The sequence below is a fragment of the Globicephala melas genome, chromosome 15 (assembly GCF_963455315.2).
Source record: "Globicephala melas chromosome 15, mGloMel1.2, whole genome shotgun sequence".
Lineage (NCBI taxonomy): Eukaryota > Metazoa > Chordata > Mammalia > Artiodactyla > Delphinidae > Globicephala > Globicephala melas.
The window spans coordinates 86,350,113-86,373,073 of record NC_083328.1 but is presented as its reverse complement, the minus strand read 5'-3'; the positions used below and the strand labels follow the sequence as shown (position 1 = coordinate 86,373,073).

Sequence of the window (22,961 nt, the reverse complement as noted above, 5' to 3'; positions counted from 1 at the left end):
CGCCCCCGCCCCCCGCCAGCCCCGCAGAGGGGGCTTCCCACAATGCCGAGCGAGCTCCAGCCCGCACTTCCGCTGTCCGGCCGCCCACGGGGGGGCGGAGGCGAACCGACCCCCGCCGAGGCCCCCTCCGCCCCGCGAGCGGAGCCGGCCGACCGAGGGGCGGGGCGGCGGCCGGGCCGGCGGGGCGGGGCCCGGGGCGGTGGCCGGGGCCGGGGCCGGGGCGCGGGCCAATCAGCAGCGGCCGGGCGCGCGCCGGGGGGCGGGGTCAGGGTCCGCAGGCGGGGCGCGCGCGCGGGCGGCGGGGGCCGCGGGGTTGGAGCGGCGCGGGGGCGCGCGCCGGCCTGACGGACAGACGGACGGACAGACGGACACAGCAGCCGAGGCGAGCGCGCAGCTCGGACCCGCCCGGACGCAGCGCTCGCCCGGCGGCCGCGGCGATCACCCGCGCTGGTCCGGCGGCCGCGGCGCCCGCCCTCGCCCGCGCCCCATGGGGTCACAGGTAAGCGGCGCCGGCTCATTGTCCGCGGCCGGGCCGGCGCATCGCGGCGGGGCCGGGGCTCGAGCCGGGTCGGCTGCTCCGGGCCGGGGCCGCTCCGAGTCGGGCGCGCCCCCGCCGCCTGCCCCTCGCGCCCCGCCGCGCCCCGCCCCGCGGGGGCGCCCTCCCGAAGGCGATCGGCGCGCCCGGCTGCGGCTCCGGGGGTGGCGGTAGCGACCCCCGCCCGGCCCCCTCCGTTCCCTGAGCTCCGGTGGCGCGGGCGGGGCGGGGCGGGCGAGGGCGACGCGGGGTCCCCGCGGGGCTGCGCGCGGAGGCGGAGGCGGCGACGGGGCTGCCCCGCGCCCCTCGCCCTCGGCGCCTCCTGCCGCCGCCGCCGCCGCGGTCCCTCCCCCGTCACCTCCGAAAGGGGAATTTTCCAGCTGGTAATTTCTGCTGCGTCAACGCCCGGCCCCAGGAGGCAGCCCGGGGGCGTCCTGGCGCCCCCCGCCCGCTCCGCCCCGCGCGCCCCCCGCCCGCGCCTGCGAGCCGCACCCGGACCCGCCCGCGCCGAGTTTGCCAGGAGTCTGAACTGCGGGAGGTGGGCGCGGCGGCTCCCCGCACCCCGCCGGGCCTTGGGGGTCATTGTCTCCCCCTGAAGCCGGGCACCGGCCTCGTCTCCATTTTAATTACTGGCTGAACCTGGGCGCAGGGCCCTCGAGGCCGGGTGGCTAGAGAAGCGCGGAGGGGACGGGGCGCTCAGAGCGGACGGGGCGCGCGGAGGGAGCGGGGTCCGCCGCGAGCAGCGTCTTTGTTTCTCTGTAAATAGACATGTCAGTTTCACAGGGTAGCAAGAGTCACTGTCTGACAACTCAATCCCGATGGCAAATGGGGGATTTTCTGCACCAGGAGGAGGATTCTGGCTAGTTGGGGTTCCTCCATCCCTGCTAACAAATTCATTATTTGTAGGTTTAACGGAGCACGCACAATAGGGCTGGACGGACGAGCCTGGGTACAAACCAAATGGGCGAAGAGCTGATATTTTCTGACACCGAGGAAATACAAACAAAAGAAAGTTTGACCGAGATTCGCAGCGAATTTCCTCACGCTTTCCGTGCTCCAATCTCAGCGACGCGTTTGTCGTGGATTGCGGAGGCAAGATTGTTATCAGCATTGTTTACAGAAATGCTAATTAGGCAACGGGTTTAGCGAACCCGGCTGGGCGCAGACACCTGTGCAGAGTCCTCGCGTGCGTTTTAATTGTATCGGTTGTAGAATCTTTCATACTGGATTTATCATCAAAGCTAACTTCCCTTTTGGGTAGCAGACTGTGAATTCACTCTGTCGCTGGCCTGCGTGCTGCCTGTGAAAGCAGTGTTTCCACTCTACAGGAGTGGGAAATAGTTTGTTCCCCAAAGGCAAATTTACGGAAGGGTTTTTCACATGAGTAATGAAGTAAACAATAGAATTTTATCATAGTGGACTCCTTCCTTCTCCTTGCTATATTTCATGGTAGTTTTAGGTGCTGTGAACTGGAAACTTTGGGACACCTTGCTATTACAGAAAGGACTAAACGAGGGGCGTACTGAGGCAGAAGTTGCTGGATTTAAGTAGGAACTTAGACACTGTGTTCCCCTGAAAAGCTAGTAATCATTTTATATCCTTTCCTGAAGGGAAGGAGGTGTGTGTGTGGAGTTTGCTGTGAGAGTTCATCTCTTTAGGGAGTGGTGGGATGGACGCATTTAGGCTAAACCCCAAATTCAGCCTTCCTGGAGGCCAGCCTCCGGACAGGATTTCATTAGGCCTCATTGACATCACCCTGCATGAAAGAATTTTGTTTTGATGAGATCAGTTCTGTTCAGGTTTAGCTGTTTCGTGTTTGGAAATGAGCTGTTTTTCCACGTCCAGTTTCTGATGTTCAGGACTGGCGGACTGTTGGCTGCAGGGGCTCTTGGGCGCTCTGTGTCCCTGCTTGGTCACCCAGGGCAGGGGGCCACCGCCCTCTCCTTGGTCACACATTAGCACAGGAAGGTGAGGTCGACCCTGAGAATGGGTGAGACTCCTCCGGGGACCTGGAAGGACACTCTTTTACAGTCAGAAGATGTGTTATTTGCAAACACGTTAAACCAAATATTAACAAACTTTCCAACACTGTCCTTATGTGGGGTTTTTCAAATTAAGGGAAACTGGGCCACTGTGTCCCTGTGGTCTGTGTTTCTGGGGCAGCTGTGCTTCTGCTCTGCTCTCTACCAGAGGTCTTGGACCAGCTGAGGACAGCCCAGCAGAGCATCTTCAGCAGAGGCTCCGCGAGCCGTGAACTTGAACTCATTCCTCGTTTTGCTGATGCTTCATGTGCCCAGGTGCCCTCCTGGCCTCTGTGTTGAAGTGGGCGGAGAGTTCTTGCGCCCCGTTCTGGGGGCTCCATGTTCTCATAAAAACGAAGGCTTTTTCCTCTCTCTGATTGAACGTATTCTACTTTGAAATCGGTTGAGTGATGGTAGGTTGTCAAGAATTCCCTTGTGAATCTGCTCCCTCCCCTGAACAAAAGAGATTCTTCTTCTTGCCACAAGTGTGCTTGAATGGCCTAACTCCCAAGGATACACAGATGATTGAAAAATCGCTACTGAGGCCACAAGACTCATTTCGGTCTTTGCAACACGGTTGTCTTGTTCTGATCCTGGCTCTCGTGTCCTCTGCTCTTGGCTCCGGCTCTGGTGTGACCAGTGCAGCTGTGGGGTCTTCAACCGTGGGATCATTTCTGCCTTTCTAGCTTCAGTACTTTGTGCGCCTGACACGTGCGTCCCCGGGCTTCGTGTTCTGGTTTGCTGATGATGACAGAACACGTCCTCTGGTTCTGCTCGTAGACGGAGAAATCATGGAAAAGAAAAATAACTGTTTCTCACAGACTGAAAAGTTGTTCTAGTAAAGGATAAGTTCAAGCTAGACCAGTCAGATCCGACCTTAGTGTGATTTATGCGAAGTTCCCCCTTCAGTATCTCTCAACAGTGCCTTTAACTCTTATTAGATTTTTAAATGACTAAGTATTTTTAAATGCCATTATTTGGATTTAAAAAATTAGCGACCTAGGCACTTCAGAAAGTTGAGGAACAATGTTACCATATTTTTCAACAGCATTTACGGGGGGGGGGGTTGTGTTTTGACAGGTGTGTTTTTTGAGTCATGTTAGACATTCCCAGAGTTTCTTACTCATGACGAGTTTTGGCCTTATCGAGGGCTTGCTGTGGACCAGCCTTCAGGCAAGGTTGGGGACAGAGTTCCCACGGAGGGGCCGGTGACCCGCTGGGAAGGGTGGGGGGGCGGGTCTACAGGAACCACTGATGGGACCTGATGTGGTGACAGATGCTAGTGAGAGCTCGGAGCAGGACGGGGTGTAGCCCACCTGGTGGGCTCTCTAAAGACTCTTGGAGGGAAAGGGTGTCCGTGCTGACACCTCCCCCGCCCCTGATGGGCCCATGGCGCCAGCCTCCGGTTCCAGTACGTGTGCAGCAAATTCTGTTCTAACTTCTGCTTTGCCGAGAGTGGGTAGCCAGTGAGAGGGCAGGACTCTTGGGGCCAGGCAGCTTTTGGGGGCTGATTGGCTGTCGGGATGGGGGCGAGAGGTGGTGTCGTTTCAAATGACGTCTTCCAAAGCCCATGTTTCAGCACAGGAATCTCTTCCTGAACATCCATGCCCACAGACCACCCTTCGTCTCGGGGAAGCTGTCCTTTTCCTGGCCCCCAAGTGACACCCCAGCACTGCTTGTCCGAGTGGACCAGCTGTGCAGCCCTCTCCTGAAAAGATCCACATTTGTGTATGAAAACCCTCCTGTCAGTGCCTCGTGGTGGCCTGAGGCCCGGCGTCAGACCCCTTCTGTGTAGAGCAGAAAGAAGGCGCCTCTGTGTCTTGGGCCGCGGATGGACGGTTCGAGAATCTCAAGCACCCAGAGCTGCCTCTGTGAAGGTGCACACACGTGGGCGGCACGGCCCGGGCGGCTTGTCACCCTCTGAGCGTGTGTCACTTGGTGCGAGGAGGGTCTGACCTGTGTTCTGCGGCCGCTCTGAACGGTGTCCCACGGCTGAGCCTGGGGCCGGAGAGCACAGCCAGGACTGTCGCTCAGCGGAACACGCACGCTCCAGACCCGGCGCTCACCGGCCTGCACTCCGGACAGACTCCCGGGGCTCATCGCCCCCAGTCCCAGCGGTGGCTGCGCCGAGTTGCACGGGGATGGTGTGGGCGTGCACGCGGACAGGAGGGCTTTCTGGAAGCACACTACGGGACCCACTCTGGGCCCACTGGGCAAGGGAAGGCACCGGGGCTCTGTGTGCACTGGAGGGTTGGCTACGGTGAGAGGGTGGACAGGGCGACGGACAGGCCACCAGGAGCGTGGCCCAGAAGGACCGGCACGGGGAGGGTGAGTGTCAGGCGTGCTGCAGACTCGGGGGGAGGGCCAGGTCGCCTGGGGGAGCTCAAGGGTGTGGGGCAGGTGGGCAGCGCACCCGCCTCTGGTGTGAGCGGGTCAGGCAGGCGCCTAGCATGGGCGCGTGCCGCGTGCCGCTGTGGCCCCATCCGAGTCTGAAGCAGGTGTATTTTGTTCTCTCATCCCGTCCCATCCAGAGCAATGTCGCTTCTGAGTAGCAGTTTCCTTTTCCTTAGGAGGTTTAAAGACAGCTCAGAAAGGACTCTGCTTCCTTCGGGGGCAGGAGGGAGCCGGCTCCTCGGGGAGCACTCCCAGAATCGTGGGGCCACCGGCTGCTCAGCCCAGGTCCCCGCCGTCCAGTCCCTGGGCCAGCGATGCCCGCTGTGCCCCAGACGAGGTCGAGTCACAGACGTCTGATGTTCAGAGTCACGCGCACAGGTGGCCGTCGCCCCTTCTAGGGAGCCAGGCACCTTGGCCTAGGACCCACCCTGACCCCCGGCCTCTAAGGAAGCCGCCCGTCTGCGCTTGAAACCCGGTCCTTCCCGGCAGCCCTGTGGCGGCCGGCTCCGTGGCCCACGCCCCGTCTCACACAGAAAGTGGAGCAGGCTGGCCAGCCGGAAGTAATGGTGTTTTTCCATTGCCTCTGGTGATATAGAAACATTTGTTATTTCATCGCTTTTATTTTATATGAAGACTTTCTCCCCTCAACCTCAGAGTGTTTTGAAGAACTTTTCAGAAGTTCAGGGACCACGTATCATGACAGGCTCACTAGGCACCTGAAGAAAGTGGGTCTTTAATATTGGGTACCTTGACCTTTCCTATTTTTTTCTTTTTCTTTTTTTTGGCCACACCATGCAGCTTGCGGGATCTTAGTTCCCTGACCAGGGATTGAACCTGCGCCCTCGGCAGTGAAAGCACAGAGTCCTAACCACTGGACCGCCAGATAATTCCCCTATTTTTTTCTTACGTTGTTGGCAGAATGAGACCAGAACAAGGAGTGACAAGGTGACAGTGTCCTTGGACATCCCTTACCATTAAAGTCACTGAGCTCCACTGGCCAGTGTGATACACACTTGGCTGTGGGTGGGTGGTCTTTTAAACCTCTTTCCTTCTCTTCTCTGGTCTGGCTTCTCCATCACCTGCTGCTTTTGATTCCTTTGTGGGGTGGAAATCCCACCTGCCTGGACCCGGCAGCAGAGGGAGGGTAGACGTCTCCAATGGTGGCAGTACCACGTGGCTGCGGGGACCGTGGTTCCTCTGTGATGAGCGGGGGGCCCAGGATGCCGCGGAGCTGGGAGCACTTCCGGGTGTGGGAGTGCCCTTGAGGGCCCGAGAAGCAGGTCGGGAAGGGTTAGTGCCAGGGGACCCGCCTTCGCTGTGGCCGGCAGATCTGCTCCATTGGGGCACAGGTGGTCCTTCAAAGACGGGGTGTCTTCCCCTGAGATCAGCAGACTCACCGAGCCTTGGAGAAGCAACGCAGGGCGAGCGCCAGCTCTCGAGCTCACCCGATGCAGCCCGTGGGTCACACCGACCTCACATTGACTTAACATTTCTTTTGCCTCGTCTTAAGAAGCAAGAATACCCGTGAAGTCGTGAGCTTGGTATCTCAGTTATATTCTTCTTGGTGCGCACTGAAACGGACATGTAACTGTTAGGATAGACAACGATTTGTCCCTTCTCCTGCTTGGCAGGGAACGTGCACTCCCCATATCCCCTCAGCTGCTCGCTGGGAGGGGACCAGCACCCTGGCCCAGGGTCCAGGGGTGAGGCCGGACTGTGTGGACCCTGGGTGGGAACCCCTCATGCCCCATCTCAGAGGCCTTTCCTGCCGTCTGGCCGGGGAGAGACGGTTGCGTTGTGACACCGTTGTTGGTGTAAGTTAGGCTGCTGTTTAAGTGCGTTCCCTGGGGCTGTCGGAGCACAGGGCCACCAGCCTGGCAGCTTAAGACAACAGAGCTGTGTTCTCTCACGGTCTGGAGGCCAGAAGTCCTGAATCAAGGTGCGGGCAGGGCCACCCTCTCTCTGGAGGCTCCAGGGAAGGACCCTTCCTGCCTCTTCTAGTCTCTGGCGGCTGCTGGCAGTCCTGGGTGCTCATGGCCAAGACACATCCCTCCTACCTCCTGTCCTGTTCTCATGGCCTTCACCCTGGTGTCCAAATTTCCCTCTCCTTGTAAGGACACCAGTCACGCTGAATTGGAGCCCACCGTAATGACCTAATCTTAACTCTATTACGTCTGCAAAGACCCTCTTTCCAAATGAGGTTACGTGCCCCTGCAGTCAGGACTTGAACGTATCTTTTGGGGGGACGTGATTCAACCCACTACACCGTTACAGCTTGTATTTGCCTGACACGTTACCGCATACATTTCTCAATCCCAGCGTTTCCTGGGGCCTCTTCGGTGTCTCCAGCTGTCACCTCTCACTCCTGCCCTTCCCTTGCTGGTAGAGCAGACGTGGCCAGTGACAACGGTATTGGTGAGTTCGCTCTGCGGACCTGCACTCACCCCAACGCCTGCAGCAAGCCGGGCTCTTGGACCAGGGACACAGCAGCCAACAAGGTCCTTACTCTGCGTCCCAGAGGGGAAGGGACAGGGCAGACAGATGTCGACACCTGCCACGGAGAGGGATGCGGCAGGGCCCAGAGGGAGGGCGTGGGGCGGGGAGCAGAGGCAGAGCCCAGGGTCCCCAACGGGGCCACTGGGGTGGGTACTGGCTGCCGCCGCTCCAAAGCAGGACCCAGCCCCTCCTCTGGACCCCTCTGCATGGCTGGATACCCGTGTGCCCGTCTGCCCCCCCAGGTCGGACCCAGGCCTTTCTCGCCCCCTGGCAGCTGGTGAGACTTGTGGCCCGTTTTCTGGATGGTGTTTTTATTGCTTCCTGTAGGAGACACTGGAAAACGAAGTGTAGCAGCTATTGAAACGTAGTCTTCACAATCTAGAAAACTTTCTTCCATGCTGTAGTAACAGGAGGAACTTCACGTACCATCAAGTAAGGCTGTCGAGTGGCTGGTCTGAAAGTCCTGATTCTTGCCGTGATGAGTGTGGAGGTGCCCCATGGTGACCAGCGGCCGTGGTTGTGGACAGGGCTGTTGTCCCTGGCGTGTCCTCCACGTTCACGGGCGAAGTCCCTCTACGGTGGGTCCCAAGGTCACCAGGAGCCTGGGGGCCCCGCAACCTTGGGAGGCCAGGGTCCTTGCTGTCACTTCGGTTGACCTTCACGGTCACCCCCTGAATGAGGACCTCGCCAGCTGGGGTGGGACGGGGCGGGTTGCACTTGGGGTGGCGCCTCTGAGATCTTTATTCTGTTCTGTGCTGTTTGTTGAAAAATCGGAGCTGTTGATCCCACGTGGTGGTCTGGCTGGTGGCATCCTCTGACCGTCAGGAGCCCTGCCCTGTTATCCCGTGAGGGGTCATAGGGCCAGGCGAGGGGGACCCATGTGTCCGGTACTCAGGGTCCAAAGTGTGACGGTGACGTCTGCATTGGAATTTCTGACTTAAAAACGAATCATTTTCATATGTGCTGCCTGCTGTGAAAGATACTTGTACCTTTTGTTAAGGAGATGTATATGTTTGGGGTTTTTATCTTTTTCTTTTTTTTTTGGTTGTGCTGCAAGGCAGTCGGATCTCAGTTCCCCGACCAGCGATCGAACCCGTGCCCCCTGCGTTCGAAGCGCAGAGTCCTGACCACTGGACGGCCAGGGAAGTCCCAAGGAGATGTATATGGAATTTCCAAGATAATTATCACCTATATAAGTTTTATTTGAAAAATTCTAGATTTGCCATTGGTTACTAAAGTATAGGAACATCTTGGAATTTTTTTTCACATAATTTGTTTGGCAAGATTATTCCTTTCGAATATTTTAATGTTTGTTTGGAGGCATGAGCTATTTTTACCTTAGTTTTTTCCCAGGTAAGTCGTTTTTATCCCTGGGTAAAAACCACTCCTGGGTCTGAAGTGTGAGAGCTGGCCCCTCTAGAGCAGTGGCGGCTCATGAAATAGGTGTATGGATGGGTAATGGGAGCTTGGGTCTAGAATTTCTGTCTCACGAGGAAGACACTGGGATTTTGGCCGAGCTGGTGAGGGAAGTGGGGTTTGCTCATGGTCGTGGCCCGGTTTCCCAAGTCCTGAGAAGGTGAGGTTCTCGGGTGTGTTCCTGTCCGCCGCCTGGACCCTGATACCAGCCAGCACAGAATCGCACCGGGGCAGCCCCGGCCCCAGAGGATGACACGGTGGGTCCCTGCAGGGCCGTGCCCAGCGTGTGCTTACCGGCCGGCGGGTGTGTCCAAGCGGTCATGCGTCCAGCTCAAGGTCCTGGTGGGAAATGTCACATGGCTGCCACCCCCCTTCCTGGAGTCACTCAGCAATGTCACCGTATTTGAGGGGACCTACAAGGCAGCACAGCATGCCTGGCCACTGTCTCCTGAGCCTGCGCCTTCCTCCAGGCTCCCAGGAAATACCGGAGAAAGCGCTGGTTGTACCCAGGGCGCCAGCGAGGGGTTCCTTTTGCTCCTGGGAAGTCGGGGCTGCGGGCAGGAGGGAGCCGCCTGTGTCCCCGGGGGCCGCCCCAGGGCAGCCTGAGGTTCTGGATGAGACAGTGCGTCCCTGCGGGGCTCTGGGCCCGGAGGGGTGGCCCGTCCGCTGTCCTTTCAGGCAAGTGTGTGAAAGTCCAGCATGGACCGCCCGTCGTGTGACCCCAGCCCACACGCGTTCGCAGCCCGTAGGAGTAGGAAGGTCAGCGTGGGTTCTCTCTCATCAATGCCAATTCTGCCTCCTGGTCGTCGGTCTGGTGTCATCCGGCCCCACGCGAGCGGGTGGTGGACAGGCATGTCCTCTCTGAGTCTGAATAAGGGACTGGCGTGGAGGGATGGGCTTAGAGCACATGTGCCGGGTCCGTGCTGCTCGGATGCCCACTCATTTCTCATGAATTCTCAGCACCCCTGGCAGGCACGCTGTTGGGGCGTGCTCGTTCTCAGCGTGCTGGGGTTATTTCCTTGGGGGAGGTTCCAAAAGTAGAATCGGGGCTGAAGATGCAGCACATCTGGGAGTCGGGGCACGAGTTCCAGAGGGACACCTTGCGTCACGGCACAGCCCCTGTGTGGGCTTTGTCCTGACACGGGGTGCCCCCCCCCAGCAAGCGCTGCACGGTTCTGTGCCAGGGACGGCGAAGCCCCCGGGTCGGGTGGGGGACCCCTACCCGTGGGCTGCAGCCACTTGTCACCAGGGCAGGCTTGGGAAGCCCCTGCGTCCCTGAGGCCCTCCCCAGGTCAGTGGCAACTCCCAGGTCCAACCTCGTGAATCGGGGTTTCACGTCTTAAAGCACCTTGGAGCTGTCCCAGCTGCACTTGACAGAGAGGGGCTTCCCTGGGGGGAGGCTATCCCTCCCACGCCAGAGGGGGGACAGGGTGCCCTCAACCTCCGGGCCCTCCCTGGAGCCCAAGCCCGGCCCCAGCCAGGGGGAGGAGGAACTGGCCCCCAGCGACTCCTCCTCCCAGGGATTCTCCCCGAAGGAGCCCCCACCCCGGGGCCCGCAGCACCTGCTGAGCTGGCGCCCAGCTGAATCCTAGTGGGTCCAGGTAATCCCCATGCTGGGGCCCGTTTCCCGCCAGGTCTGTCCCACCTTGGCCTCCTGCGTCCACCACACGCCCCTGCCTCAGGTCCTGTGGCCTGGCCTGGGCCCCCAGCTGCTGCTGCATCAGCCCACCCCACCCCCATCAGGGGCCAGCGTGACCACTTCACTGCTGAGGCCTGGTCAGGTTCGGGACTGCTGGGTCATTGACGTCCCTGCTGTTGGAGGGCCGCGTGGTGCAGGTCCTCGTGGCGGACACACACTCTTCATTCACCCAGCAGCCGTCCACCCAGCCTTCATTTACTCAGCATCTAATGAGTGTTTACCATCTGAAAGGCCTGTGCGGAAGTGATAGTTGGGGACTTGGAAACATCCGATTAGTGGCTGAAATTCCGTTGGATGCCAGAGCAAACATCTGTGCTGGTCCAGGCCTGTGTGGTGCTCTCACTGCCGCTAGCCGGAAAGTGATGGACCACGTTTCTGCCCGCCCCGGGTCCAGGCCTAGCGACCCATCAGTACTGGGTTTCCCAGGCAGAACCTTGGGTTGTTGGGTGGCTTCTCTCGTTTTCCAGCGATGCAACTTTTAAGAAAAAAGAGACCTATAGGGCTTCCCTGGTGGCACGGTGGTTAAGATTCCACCTGCCGATGCAGGGGACATGGGTTTGAGCCCTGGTCCAGGAAGATCCCACATGCCACGGACTAAGCCCGTGCGCCACAACTACTGAGCCTGCGCTCTAGAGCCGGCGTGCCACAACTACTGAAGCCCGTGCACCTAGAGCCCGTGCTCTGGAACAAGAGAAGCCACCACAATGAGAAGCCTGTGCACCGCAACGAAGAGTAGCCCCCGCTCGCCGCAACTAGAGAAAACCCAGGCACAGCAAGAAGACCAATGCAGCCTAAAATAAATTTATAAACAAACAAAAGAGAAAGACCTATGAAAGATTCCAGCAGTTACTTGATGTAAACAAATGTTGCAAAATGTTAAAAAAAAAAAGTGGTGTTTCTGGTTAAGGGTTAGGTGGGAGTTCTCTGAAATTATTCTTATAACTTTTCCTTAGGTTGGAAAGTGTTTCAAAGTAAAATGTTGAAAAAGACAACAAAAGATTCCATCCTATAGCTTGAGAACAGGCATTGCTTTGAGGTTATTTCCTATTTAGATCCTGCGTTTTCCTTGGCGGCAGGGCGCACAAGTGTTAGTTAACATTTCGAGTCACAATGTATCTCAGATTTAAAACCCTTGGAAAGCATTCTTCTGCCTTGTTAAGCCGATCAGCTTTTTTAAGAAAAATTTACAAAAATTTTAAGTGGACGCGTGGCTTTTTCTAGGGCTTTTGTAACCAAGTGCCACAAAGTGATGGCAAACTCGACAGAAATGTTCCCTCTTAGCAAGGGCTCCAGGGCTGCGCCCCCTCTGGGGGCTCTGGGGGACGGTCCTTCCTGCCTCTTCAGCTCTTGGGGCCCAGGCGCCCCTGGGCTTGTGGCCACGTCCTTCCCATCTCTGTCCCTCTGTGCATGTCTGTGTCCAGATGTCCCCCTTTGGTGACACATCAGACCCACTTGGGTTATGACCTCATCTTAACTTGGTTAAATCTGCCAAGATCCAATGCGACAATGAGATGGGGCAGGGCCAGGGAAAGACCCCGCAACCAGCCAGGTCGCGGGCTTTCTCTAGTTGTGGCGAGCGGGGGCTACTCTTTGTGGGGGAGCACGGTGTCTAGGCAGGCGGGCTTCAGTAGTTGTGACTCACGGGCTCTAGAGCGCAGGCTTCAGTGGTTGTGGCTCACGGGCTCTAGAGCGCAGGCTTCAGTGGTTGTGGCTCACGGGCTCTAGAGCGCAGGCTTCAGTGGTTGTGGCTCACGGGCTCTAGAGCGCAGGCTTCAGTGGTTGTGGCTCACGGGCTCTAGGCAGGCGGGCTTCAGTAGTTGTGGCGCACGGGCTTAGTTGCTCTGCGACATGTGGGATCTTCCCGGACCAGGGCTCGAACCTGTGTCCCCTTCACTGGCAGGAGGATTCTTAACCACTGCACCACCAGGGAAGCCCGGTACTGTCGTTTTGTTGACCCCCCCCCCCCCCGCCAAGGGTGTGCACCAGGACAGCGTCCAGATGTGGTCCCTGTGTGGAGAGGCTGTCAGATTCGGCGGGAAGATGTGAAGCTGTCGGGAGACAAGAGGCACCTTGCGAGCCATAGTGGGAGGAGCCCCTGGAGGCTCCCTGGAGGAGGAGGCAGTGTCACCAGCTGGGCGCTTGCATCCCTTTTGTATTCCACAGCAGGGTTTGCCTTTGTCGCTCCACCTGTAAAACGAGCACTAAGGGAGCTGACAGTTTAGCTGCCCGTTATGATGAAGCGTGGTTTAGAGACGAAACGTCCAAAATGGGGGTTGAGTGTAGCAGGAGGTGCCTGGGAGCACAGGTAAAGTGCTGACCTCTTCCTCTTTCTCTCCCCAGTCCCGCAAAACAAATTCCCCCGACCAGCTTCCCACCAGCAGAAGTGACAGAGCTCTCGGGCCGACGCGCCCGGCCGGGGCCTCGGCTCTGACTTAGGCCTTTATGGGAGGTCCCCCCTGTTCCTGCTTGGTCTCTTCTGTTCTCTCCCTGCCCCTACACTTGTTCCCAGGGCCCTGGGCACCCTCCCCTGTGCCAGAACCCGAATCAGGATGTCTGGGACCCCCCCCCCCGGGTGGGCTGCTCTCCCCTGAGAGTCCAGGTCTCCCCTCAGTGTGTTGGGCCCTGGGCTCTTGGTCTTGGTGGCTGGTGCCACCCTGAGGCCCACGCTGGCACTGCCCTGGCTGGTTGCGGGGTCTTTCCCTGGCCCTGCCCCATCTCACTGTCGCGTGCTCTCTCCCGCCAGACGCCCAAGGTGTTGTGCCGTCTCTGGGCTGCCTGTGTTTCGGCCACCGCTCGCTGCACTCTGCCCACCCTGAAACACAGGGGCTCTTGTGTGCCGAGGTGCTGGGGCCGACTTCCGCGGTTCTTCCGTCGGTCAGGGCCGCGTCCTCTGGGGCTGGGCTGGAACAGCCAGGGCGGTGGCTCGGTGGCCTGGCACCTCCAGGGTCAGGGCTCGGCTGGGTCACTGGGGTCGCTGTGTTGTCTCCACGCCAGCGCAGACCTGGAGTGCGAAGGTGGACTCTGTCCAGCCCCCTTGAGGCTCGCTTAGCCCCAGGCCAGGGTCACCGTGGGAGGGCCCCCCACCCCGAGGCCCTGAACCCGGGAATGGCAGCTCACGGGGCCTTGTGTGGAGGCCAGCGCCACCCGCAATGTGCTGCTCCCTCCTGGGGCCCTCCCCCCTCCCTCCCACCCCCAGCGCCTACTCCCTTGTCCTGACTGGCCTGTGCCCCCTTCTGGGAAGTCTCCCCGACCCTGGCACCTGCCCAAGTGCGGGCGCCCTCGCGGCACCTGTGTGCTGCTCTGGAATCGTGGCTGGGGGAGCCTCGTCCTCAGCCTGGGCGCCAGCACCCAGCGCAGCTCCAAGGCTCCTGGGCACCGCAGGGGCCAAAGTGGAAACGGCCTGGGGAAACGCCGGGACGTGGGTGAGACCCTGGGACTCTGTGGGTCCTTCCTCGCTGAGAGCGAGAGCTGGGCAGGCGGGGGGTGGGGGAAGCCACCCCAACGGTCTTGGAAGGGGGGGGGTCCCCGTGGTCACAGGATGTGTCCGGCCCTACGCGGTCAGGGTGTGCGCAGGTAGGAAAGGCGGGGTGGGGGGCCGCTCCAGCCTGGATGGAGGCGGCAGCAAGGGAGAGGGCGGGGCTCATCCTGGCGGCACAGTTTTGCCTTCTGAGATCACGCTGGTCTCCAGCACCCAAGGGCGTCAGACTGTGGTCCCCGGAGAAACTTCGGGCGAAGCCACCCCCATCAGGCAGCCAAGGAGGACTTCTGTTAACGCACGTGGAGTATTTCTCCCCAGGCAGGAGCTTGGTTTGAAATCTTAAACGGCAGCCGTGAACACTGACAATACAATGGATATAAACTGGGGGTTGTAACGTGATTTCCCATCGTTGGTGTCTTGACCTTGGGTTTTTCAGAAGGTCGTAGCCGTCGGGGTGAGGGAGGTGGTGTCCGTGGAGTGACGATGCTGAGTTGCTGGGTTCTGCCCCGGGACACTCGGGGTGAGGCAGAGCGGGCTGTCCTTGTCGAGAAGCGTCAGAGTGCTTTCCATCCACGCCGAATCACGCCGTCGGCGTCAGTGGCGTTCCATGGTAGACATGCTATGTCCCGGGGCTCCTGACGGAACCCGGGGCTGAATGTCTTAAACGACAGATTTATCCCATCTCTGAGCCGCGCCCCCTCTGTCCCAGGCATCCCTCCAGCTCCTGCTGGTTCCTCGGCTGTGGGCTCATCACTGTTAGCACACAGCCGCCTCCCTGTGAGGTGTCTGTGTCCCCGTGTCCCTTTCCTGTAAGGACACGTGTCACATCGGATCAAGGCTCACCCTAACGACCTTGTCTTAACCAGTTACATCTGCAAGGGCCCTGCTTCCAAATACGGTCACATGCCGAGTTCTGGGGATTAAGGCTCCAGGGAGTGAGTTTGGGGGATGCGGTGCGACCCCCAGCAAAAGGCAATAGATACGCACACGTTTGTAGCTGAACAAGGATGTTTCCATGAAAATAGATTCGAATCGACCTTGTAACGATTTGCTTACAACAAACTACTCATCAGAGAGCGTAGTTGGGTGGGTTTGCACACGCCTGGTGTCTCCATCCCTCGCTGTCCCCAGGCCAGGCAGCCCCTGACCTTCCTCCTGTCCCCTTCCTTTCCCGGTAGGTCGCCTTGCAGGTTCCGGTTTCATGGCAGGGACTCCCGCACTGTCTCCTGTGTCCAGCTGCTCTCACGCCGCGTAGTTATCGAGAGAGTCACCCGTGTCTTTGTGGAAGGGCCGTTTAGGTGGGCTCGGCCGGTTGGCCCTGCGGGAAGCAGCTTGGCTTCTGCAGACCAGCGTCGGGGCGGCTTGGTTCTAGCGCTAAAGTGTCTTGCTTCTGCTTTAAAACAACATTTGCCTGTTAGGTGACGTCTGAAGGAACGTTTCAAGGAAGTGTAAATTGAGGGCAATGAAAGTGCAGAAGTGAGAAGGGAGGCGAAGCTGGGTCGGGAAGGAGGTTCTGGGGGTGTTGGAGGCACTCACCTGACAGCGTTGGCTTTTTCTGGACTGAGACTTGGTGACTGGCCTGGGGGAGGGGCCGGCCCACCAGGGGCCCAGGTCCCTGTACAGACCTGGGGCTTGTTTGGGTGCAGCAGGACACACGTCCAAATTGCATCCACTGTTTTACATTCTTATTAAAACCAGTTGCCTTCCAGGTGGAGCTCCTTAGGGACCAGAGGAAAAAAATACCCCGTCCAGCTCCCGGAATTACTACTTTGATCACACAGTGCAGCAAATGAAACATACTCACAGCAGAGTCTCCACGTTTCATGGTTCTTGTGCGTTCTGAGGCTTGGCGATCTACCAGGCTTTTGCCCACGAAACATCAGTGGTCTCATGGACGCGCTGGATGAGTAAGACACATAGCGCTTGCTGATAATTTGTGAAGATGGCTTTTGGTTGAGACCCTGTACCTTCAGATGATGTAGGGAAAAGTTTCGGGAGGTGCTCTGGGATTGAGGTGCCGGGGCTCTGAACCCTGCAAGTGACAGACAGGGGAGCACCCCTGACACCCACATCGGGTACCTGCCTCTCAGAGAGGCTGGCAGAGCAGGTCTGTGCTCACATCTGAGTGCGGCTTGTTTGGGGGAGACCTCAAAGCCGCCTCGCCCCTGGGTCACCGTGCTGAGCAGCCGAGACCTGTGTCTCTCGGGTCAACAGTGAGGCTCGGGGGCCCGGGATGGCGGCTCCCCGACGGCCGGACTCTGGGAACCTCCAAGCCTCAGTTTCCCTGCCTGGCAGCTTGGAGACCACCTCTGCCCTTCCCGGAGGCTGCGGGATTGGAAATGGGTCCCGCAGCAGGCAGGCTGCCCACTGGGCAGGACAGACCCGCGGCTGCCCCCTCCGTCACTCGCTGTGGGGTCTCTGGCATGGTCCCTGTGCCCCAGGTTGCCCGTGTGAGGGCAGCCAGCCCCGAGCCCCGCGCTGTGCAGGGCGACGCAGCGTTTGGAGTGTGGTCTGATCATGGATTCAAGTTGTTCTGGCACCAAAGTGGTCACGTTTCATAAGTGATACTGTCCGAAACTGAAGCGTCTTGAGATTAGCAAGCTATAAACAGACAGTAGAGACCCCACAGGAGAAACAAAAACACTGGAGAGAAGGTGTGGCTTCCAGGTGGCACGTGGGTCACTTTGGTGAAGTCTCAGGTGCCGGTGTGGCAACAAATGCCCCTTGGTCTCAGCCAGCCTTAGCTGTTCCTGTCAGTGTGGCATCGGAGTCCCTGAGGACTGCAGGCTTCTCTCTGAGGGTCCCTTCGTCACAGGGCTGCCTGCGTGGACCTTTGGGTGCATGAACGTGCCCTGTGATCTGTGCAGCAGCACCGGTAACTCAGAGATGACAGTCAGGTCATCAGTCCACAGGTGTGTGTCCTGTGAACAGGTGTGGGTCCATAGGTGTGTGTTCCCTGAACGGCTGTGTGACCCACGGCCAGGTGCATCTTCACCGGACAGTAGCAGATGCTCTGCTGCCCTTGCCCTCAAAGAAAAAGTGTGGTGAGCATGCTTTAGTCTGCAGCCTGCATCTTTCTTATCAGGCCATCATCTGACATGACCACCCAGATGCTTCCATTCTTAGGGTCACAGCTGCTGAAATGCAACTGGGCAGCCGCTCTTCTGCTGCGGTCAGGTGGGTGGGACCCTCATGACCGCCTACTGATGTGGAGACATAACCAGCTTTGTAATGCAAACTCAGTTATTCCCTTAAAGTTTCCTGGATAAATTACGTGTATCCTTAATGTTTCCATAGCAGACCAATCTGTTTTTTTTTTTTTTGGCTGTACCGCACAGCACGTGGAATCTTAGTTCCTCAACCAGGAATCGAACCTGTGCGCCCTGCAGTGGAAGCGCGGAGTCCTAACCACTGAACTGCCAGGGAAGTCCCCCAGACTAATCTGTTTTTGATTATCATTCCTTTAGATGCCTTTTCTTTTTAGTGTACAGGTGACTTTTTTCCCTAATGAAAATTGTATTTTCTTACAACAGAATCTCTGTGAAGTACATAACTGATTTTAAGCTGCTCTGACTGAATATTAATTTATTTTAGAACTTTCCATATGAGTTGAAATTATTTGAGAAATGCAAAAGCCAGCTGAGGTAGTTGTTACTTCTCTAAAATGGCCCCGGCATTCTGCCCCTTTTCAGGGTTCTTCCTAATTCTTAGGCTCTGTTTCACTGGCGAGAAAAGAGCCTTATTATTCATATAGGAAGTCAGGGGATGAAACAAGCCTCTCCCTAACTTGAATATAGGGTCCTTAGGGCTCTCAGTACCTCCCCCCATGTCCGGCCGGAGCTCCGCGTGGACTCGGGGCATGAAGCCGATGCTTTGAGTTTAAATGGTCGATTTCCTGGTTTGACGTGTGTTTCGGATCCTCCCTCAGCGTCTGACTAACCTGAGTCTGTAACGCCAGGTGTGCGGTGTGAAGCCACACCTGGACGGCCTGTCTGTCCCCCCCCCTCCCCGCCTCCCACGCCCTGGGGGAGGGGCAGACCGGCTGCCAACCACCCTCGGGGGTGGTCCACGCACCCAGGGCCGAGCACCGCAGCCAGTTCTGGGCTTGCCTGCTCTCCTCAGGGCTCGTCCGCGGGGTCAGGTCCCGCTGCTGTCACACGATCGAAGCAGAGTGTTTACTTCTGGTCTTCGAGTCGGGGGGCTGGTTGGAGTGGGGGGTCTCTATTCTCGCCTGGCAGGGACGGAGCTGGGTGGGCTGTCGAGGGAGACAAGGGAGTGACAGGCTTGGACCCTCCCCAGCCTTGTTCTCCCAGCCTGGGGACTATGGGTGTTTCCAGGTGACCTCAGATGGTGATGCGAAACGTAAAGTCTAAAGGAAGGTGTTGCACAAATGAGGTGGCCCCTGCCCTCCGCCCCTGCCCCCCCCCCCCGCCCGGGGAAAGGTGGACGGATGTCCGCACATTTGACCAGCTGGAAAATGGTGTGTTTATCAGGGACGACCTGTCTTCTGCAGGGCATCTTATGCTGTGAGCCTGGCCCCAGATTTCGTACAGTGAAGTCCTAGCCCCCAGAGCCTCAGAACCTGAGCTAGTTTGGATGTGATTTGTACTGAGGTAGTAGGATGGGCCTAATCCGATACGACCGTGTCCTTGTAGGAGGGGACACTGGGACAGACACGCACACAGGGAGGCGGCAGAGGCAGAGGTGGGTGACGCTTCCACGGGCCAAGGACGCTGAGCCAGTCACCACAGAAGCTGACGGAGGCCAGGATGCAGCCCCCGGTGGGGCCTTTGGAGGGAGTCCTGCCCGCACCTTGGCCTCGGTCGGGCTCTGGCCTCCAGTCGGGCGGCACTGAAGTTCTATTGTTTTGTCTGCCCAGTCCGGTGGCCCCGGGAAACTTCAGGAGCAGCAAAGAACTGGGGAACGAGTCTGGGGAGAGCAGCGCGTGGGGCCCAACTCGAGAAATGATTCGGGTGCTTGGGACCGTGAAGGGGGTTCTCATCACCTTGGGTCCCTCCCCCAAAGATACCTTCCTGGGGGCTGAGCTGGTCACAGGGCCTTCTCCCTCTGGAGCTGGCTTGGGCTGGAGTTTGGGAGTTTGTGGATGTCCAACTTCAGTCCTTACTGTTCTAGGGGTTTTGTTTGTGTAGGATGTTGTTGCTTTGTTTTTTGTTGGGTTTTTTTTTGCGGTACACGGGCCTCTCACTGTTGTGGCCTCTCCCGTTGCGGAGCACAGGCTCCGGACGCGCAGGCTCAGCGGCCATGGCTCACGGGCCCAGCCGCTCCGCGGCATGTGGGATCCTCCCGGACCGGGGCACGAACCCGCGTCCCTTGCATCGGCAGGCGGACTCCCAACCACTGCGCCACCAGGGAAGCCCTGTCGCTTTGTTTTTAAAGGATGCTTCTTCAAGGGTGAGGGATGAAGGTGCCCCTGGGTTACTTGGCCTAGATGTTCTGATTTTCTGTTTGGGTGAGAAAGTCGCTTCGACTGTGGATGGGTGTTCTCCTCCTTTCTGGAATATTTGTTTGCTCGGAGGGTTGGCTGCAGCCTGTAGGATTCTGTTCAGAGCGCCACGTGCCCGACGACAGGTGAGCCTCAAACTGGACGCTGGTTCAGGTGCCCACCGTCGAGTGCCCTGTGCCCGGTGGCCGCCCTCCGTGCACCCTCCTAACTCCCTCGGTGTGTGTGTCGACCGTGCGGGTAACCCTTCCGTTCTTGCCCCACAGAGTCCGTAGAAGAGACCACCCCAGGATCCCAGATGAACAGCCGGCGGGAAGATATGGAAATCGCGTCCCACTACCGGCATCTGCTCCACGAGCTCGACGAGCAGCGGCAGCACGGCGTGCTGTGCGACGTGTGCGTGGTGGTCGAGGGCAAGGTCTTCAAGGCCCACAAGAACGTCCTGCTCGGCAGCAGCCGTTACTTTAAGACGCTCTACTGCCAGGTGCAGAAGGCGTCCGGCCAGGCCACGGTCACGCACCTGGACATCGTCACGGCCCAGGGCTTCAAGGCCATCATCGACTTCATGTACTCCGCCCACCTGGCCCTCACCAGCAGGAACGTCATCGAGGTGATGTCCGCGGCCAGCTTCCTGCAGATGACGGACATCGTGCAGGCCTGCCACGACTTCATCAAGGCCGCGCTGGACATCAGCATCAAGCCGGACGCCTCGGACGAGCTCTCGGAGTTCGAGGTGGGCGCCCCACCCAGCAGCGGCGCGGACGCCCTCATCTCCGCCGTCATGGCCGGGAGGAGCATCTCCCCGTGGCTGGCCCGCCGCACGAGCCCCGCCAACTCTTCTGGGGACTCGGCCATCGCCAGCTGCCACGAGGGCGGGAGCAGCTGCGGGAAGGAGGACCAGGAGCCCAAGGCCGACGGCCCCGCGGACCTGTCCTCCCAGCCGCTGTGGCCTGGCGACGTGGGCTACGGGCCCCTGCACATCAAGGAGGAGCGGCTCTCGCCGGCTCACTACGGGGGCAGCGAGCCGCCGTCCGCCGGGGATGGGGCCGCTCAGAACTCCTTCTCAGAGCAGGCGGCAGGGGACGGCTGGCAGCCCACGGGCCGGAGGAAGAACCGCAAGAACAAAGACACGGTCCGGCACATCACGCAGCAGGTGGAGGACGACAGCCGGGCCGGCTCCCCGCTGCCATCTTTCCTCCCGACGTCCGGGTGGCCCTTCAGCAGCCGAGACTCAAGTAAGCCTTTGGTTTGTTACAGGCCGGGCTCAGGCGCCCCGGGGTCATGGGCAGCCCAAAGGCACTGTTTGTCGGTGGCCCCGGGGCCGCTCGTTTTGTCCATGCAGTGGCAACTTTCCAGGCTCACACTGGTGGCTTCCCGCGGGTCACCCCCTTTCGTAGTAAATCGGTGTGAGCGCGGGGAAAGTGGCCAACGCATCCCAGCGGGTGCGCCAGGGCCGCCGACACACCGAGGCTGCCGGGCTGGGGAGTTTCTGGAGCTGGAAAGGGGGTGACCCCCGGAAGGAGCCCCAGCGTGGGGTGTGGTGGAGCCTCTCATAGGCACTGGGTGGCGTAACTTAATTTTTAAAGATTTAAACGTGACGGTGTTAAAAAGATGAAGAACTGCACGAAGTGGCGTGACTCGGGTGGAAGGGAAGGCCAGGCCAGGTGTGCGGGCTCCGGCCGTGGCCACGAGCTCCCCTCCCGATGAGGGGTATTTCCTCGTTGCCAACAAGTGCGGGTTCTGTGGTTCGCCCACAGGGCAGCCGGTGGGCGTTACCACACAGGTGGGGAGCCCCTTCTGGGCCCCGAGTCCGTCAGCCGTGAGGGCTCTTAGCCTAGCTTTGTTGACGCTGGCCCTCACCCTCTGGAGGATGGTTTTATCTGTCTCCCAGGCTAGTAAACAAGTGAAATGTTTACGAGATGCCATGTGCTAATTACGGCTGCACCGAGCTTTCCCCAGTGGCAGCTGGGACCACGCGGGCTGCGTTTGGAGTGGCGAGGGGCTTAGCAGGATGGAGGCTTCTCAGCAAGTGACCGCGTTGGGGAGGCCCCTCCAGGAAGGAGGTTAGAACCCAGTGGGGGCTCAGAGGTGGACAGAGGTGGAGAGAAGGCAGTGAACCGTGGGCACAAGCGCTGAAAGGTGTCACCAGTGCTAGGCCTGTGCTGGGGCTGGGAGGGCGCCCCGGGGCTCTTGATACACTAGCTTGATTACTGTGGTAAGACGCACGTATCATGAACTTCACCCCTTTAGCCATCTTTAGGTGTATTGGCATTAAATACATCGCCACTGTCCATCTCCAGAACTTTCTCAATCACCCCCAGGAGACACTGTAGCCTTTCTTACTGCTTCTCATTCTCATTGCCCCTGTGCGTCCCCAGCCCCAAGCGCTGGGCCAGCCTCCTGCAGGTTCAGTCCAAGCGGGTTCCACCAGCGTCACCCCCTCGGCAGGATGATTCTGTGTGAGGTGGCGTCCTTCGCGCTGTAGGACATCGGCAGTGCCCTGGCCTCTGCCCACTGCATGCCAGGAGCCGCCCACCCCTGCTCATGACGTTGCCAGTGTCCCTGATGGGAAGCCCCCCGCAGAACCGTTGAGTGTAACTGAACTAACTCAGAAGAAGGTTAAGTTTCTGAGATGATAGAAAGCCCACCTGCCTCTCTGCCAGCGGTCGGCACAGTGGTTGTCTGTGTCTGCTCTCTCCGTGACGACTAAACGTCCCTTTAGCTCTGACTAAAGCCTGGAGAGCAGCGTCCACAGGGACTGACTTCAGGAACCTTCTGGGTGGGTCAGGGCCGCAGAGCCTTCCCGTCCTGTCCTGCATCTGCTGCATCACGAGTCGTCCGGCGGGCCGCGGGGCTGGAGGCCCTAGATCGGAGAGCCCACCAGCATGTTAAGAACGAGGATGCTCCCTAAGCCTGTGGGTTTGATGTTTTAAATGCAGTTGTCGAGCAGAAGGTGTTTTTAGAATCCAACAAGTGATTTCTCCTGGTGTACTCTTGCTAATGTCTGAAATCCCTTGGGTTACCAAGGCAACTGCGAGATTTCCCCTGAGTTGCTAAGACAAGGACCCGAGGTGTGGGCTTGCGTGGGATGGCTCTGCCCGTCACGATGGCCATTTACTCCTCTGCCCTGGCCCTGGGCTGGGGTTTGGAAGCATAAATTGTGATCCCCAGTGGAGGAGAGTTTGCCTTCATTAAAGATCTATTACATCTTAGAGGAGAGTATTGTTTCCTTCTCATCCCGTTTATAGGAGAAAAGGCCCTTTTCCAAAGGAACGTGTCAGGCGGTTCCTGCCGATCATTCAGGGCGCTTGACGAAGATGCTCTGATGCCAGCCCTGCAGCGGACCACCGCCCTGTCCCCCGTGTGTCCCCACCTCGGCGTCAGGGGCTCTGGGGCCTGTTCGCATTTAAAAGTGATTCTTCCAAGCAGGCAGCCAAGTGCTTTCTAACCCAGTAGCTTCC

General features: G+C 58.9%; 1 protein-coding gene across 2 annotated transcripts in view; it reads left to right on the top strand.

Moving 5' to 3' along the window:
* Positions 1-406: 406 nt before the first annotated feature.
* The window catches only part of ZBTB46 (zinc finger and BTB domain containing 46), a 57,202-nt gene continuing 34,647 nt past the window's right edge, over positions 407-22,961 (top strand). The window contains exons 1-2 of one of the 2 annotated variants that reach the window (XM_030841550.2): positions 407-499; positions 19,767-20,735. In XM_030841550.2, the coding sequence (XP_030697410.1) occupies positions 19,799-20,735 (937 nt within the window). In that variant the 5' untranslated portion in view covers positions 407-499; positions 19,767-19,798. Of the gene's footprint in view, positions 500-18,486; positions 19,629-19,766; positions 20,736-22,961 lie in introns of those variants that run through there. The other variant, XM_060284447.1, reaches the window with a different exon arrangement.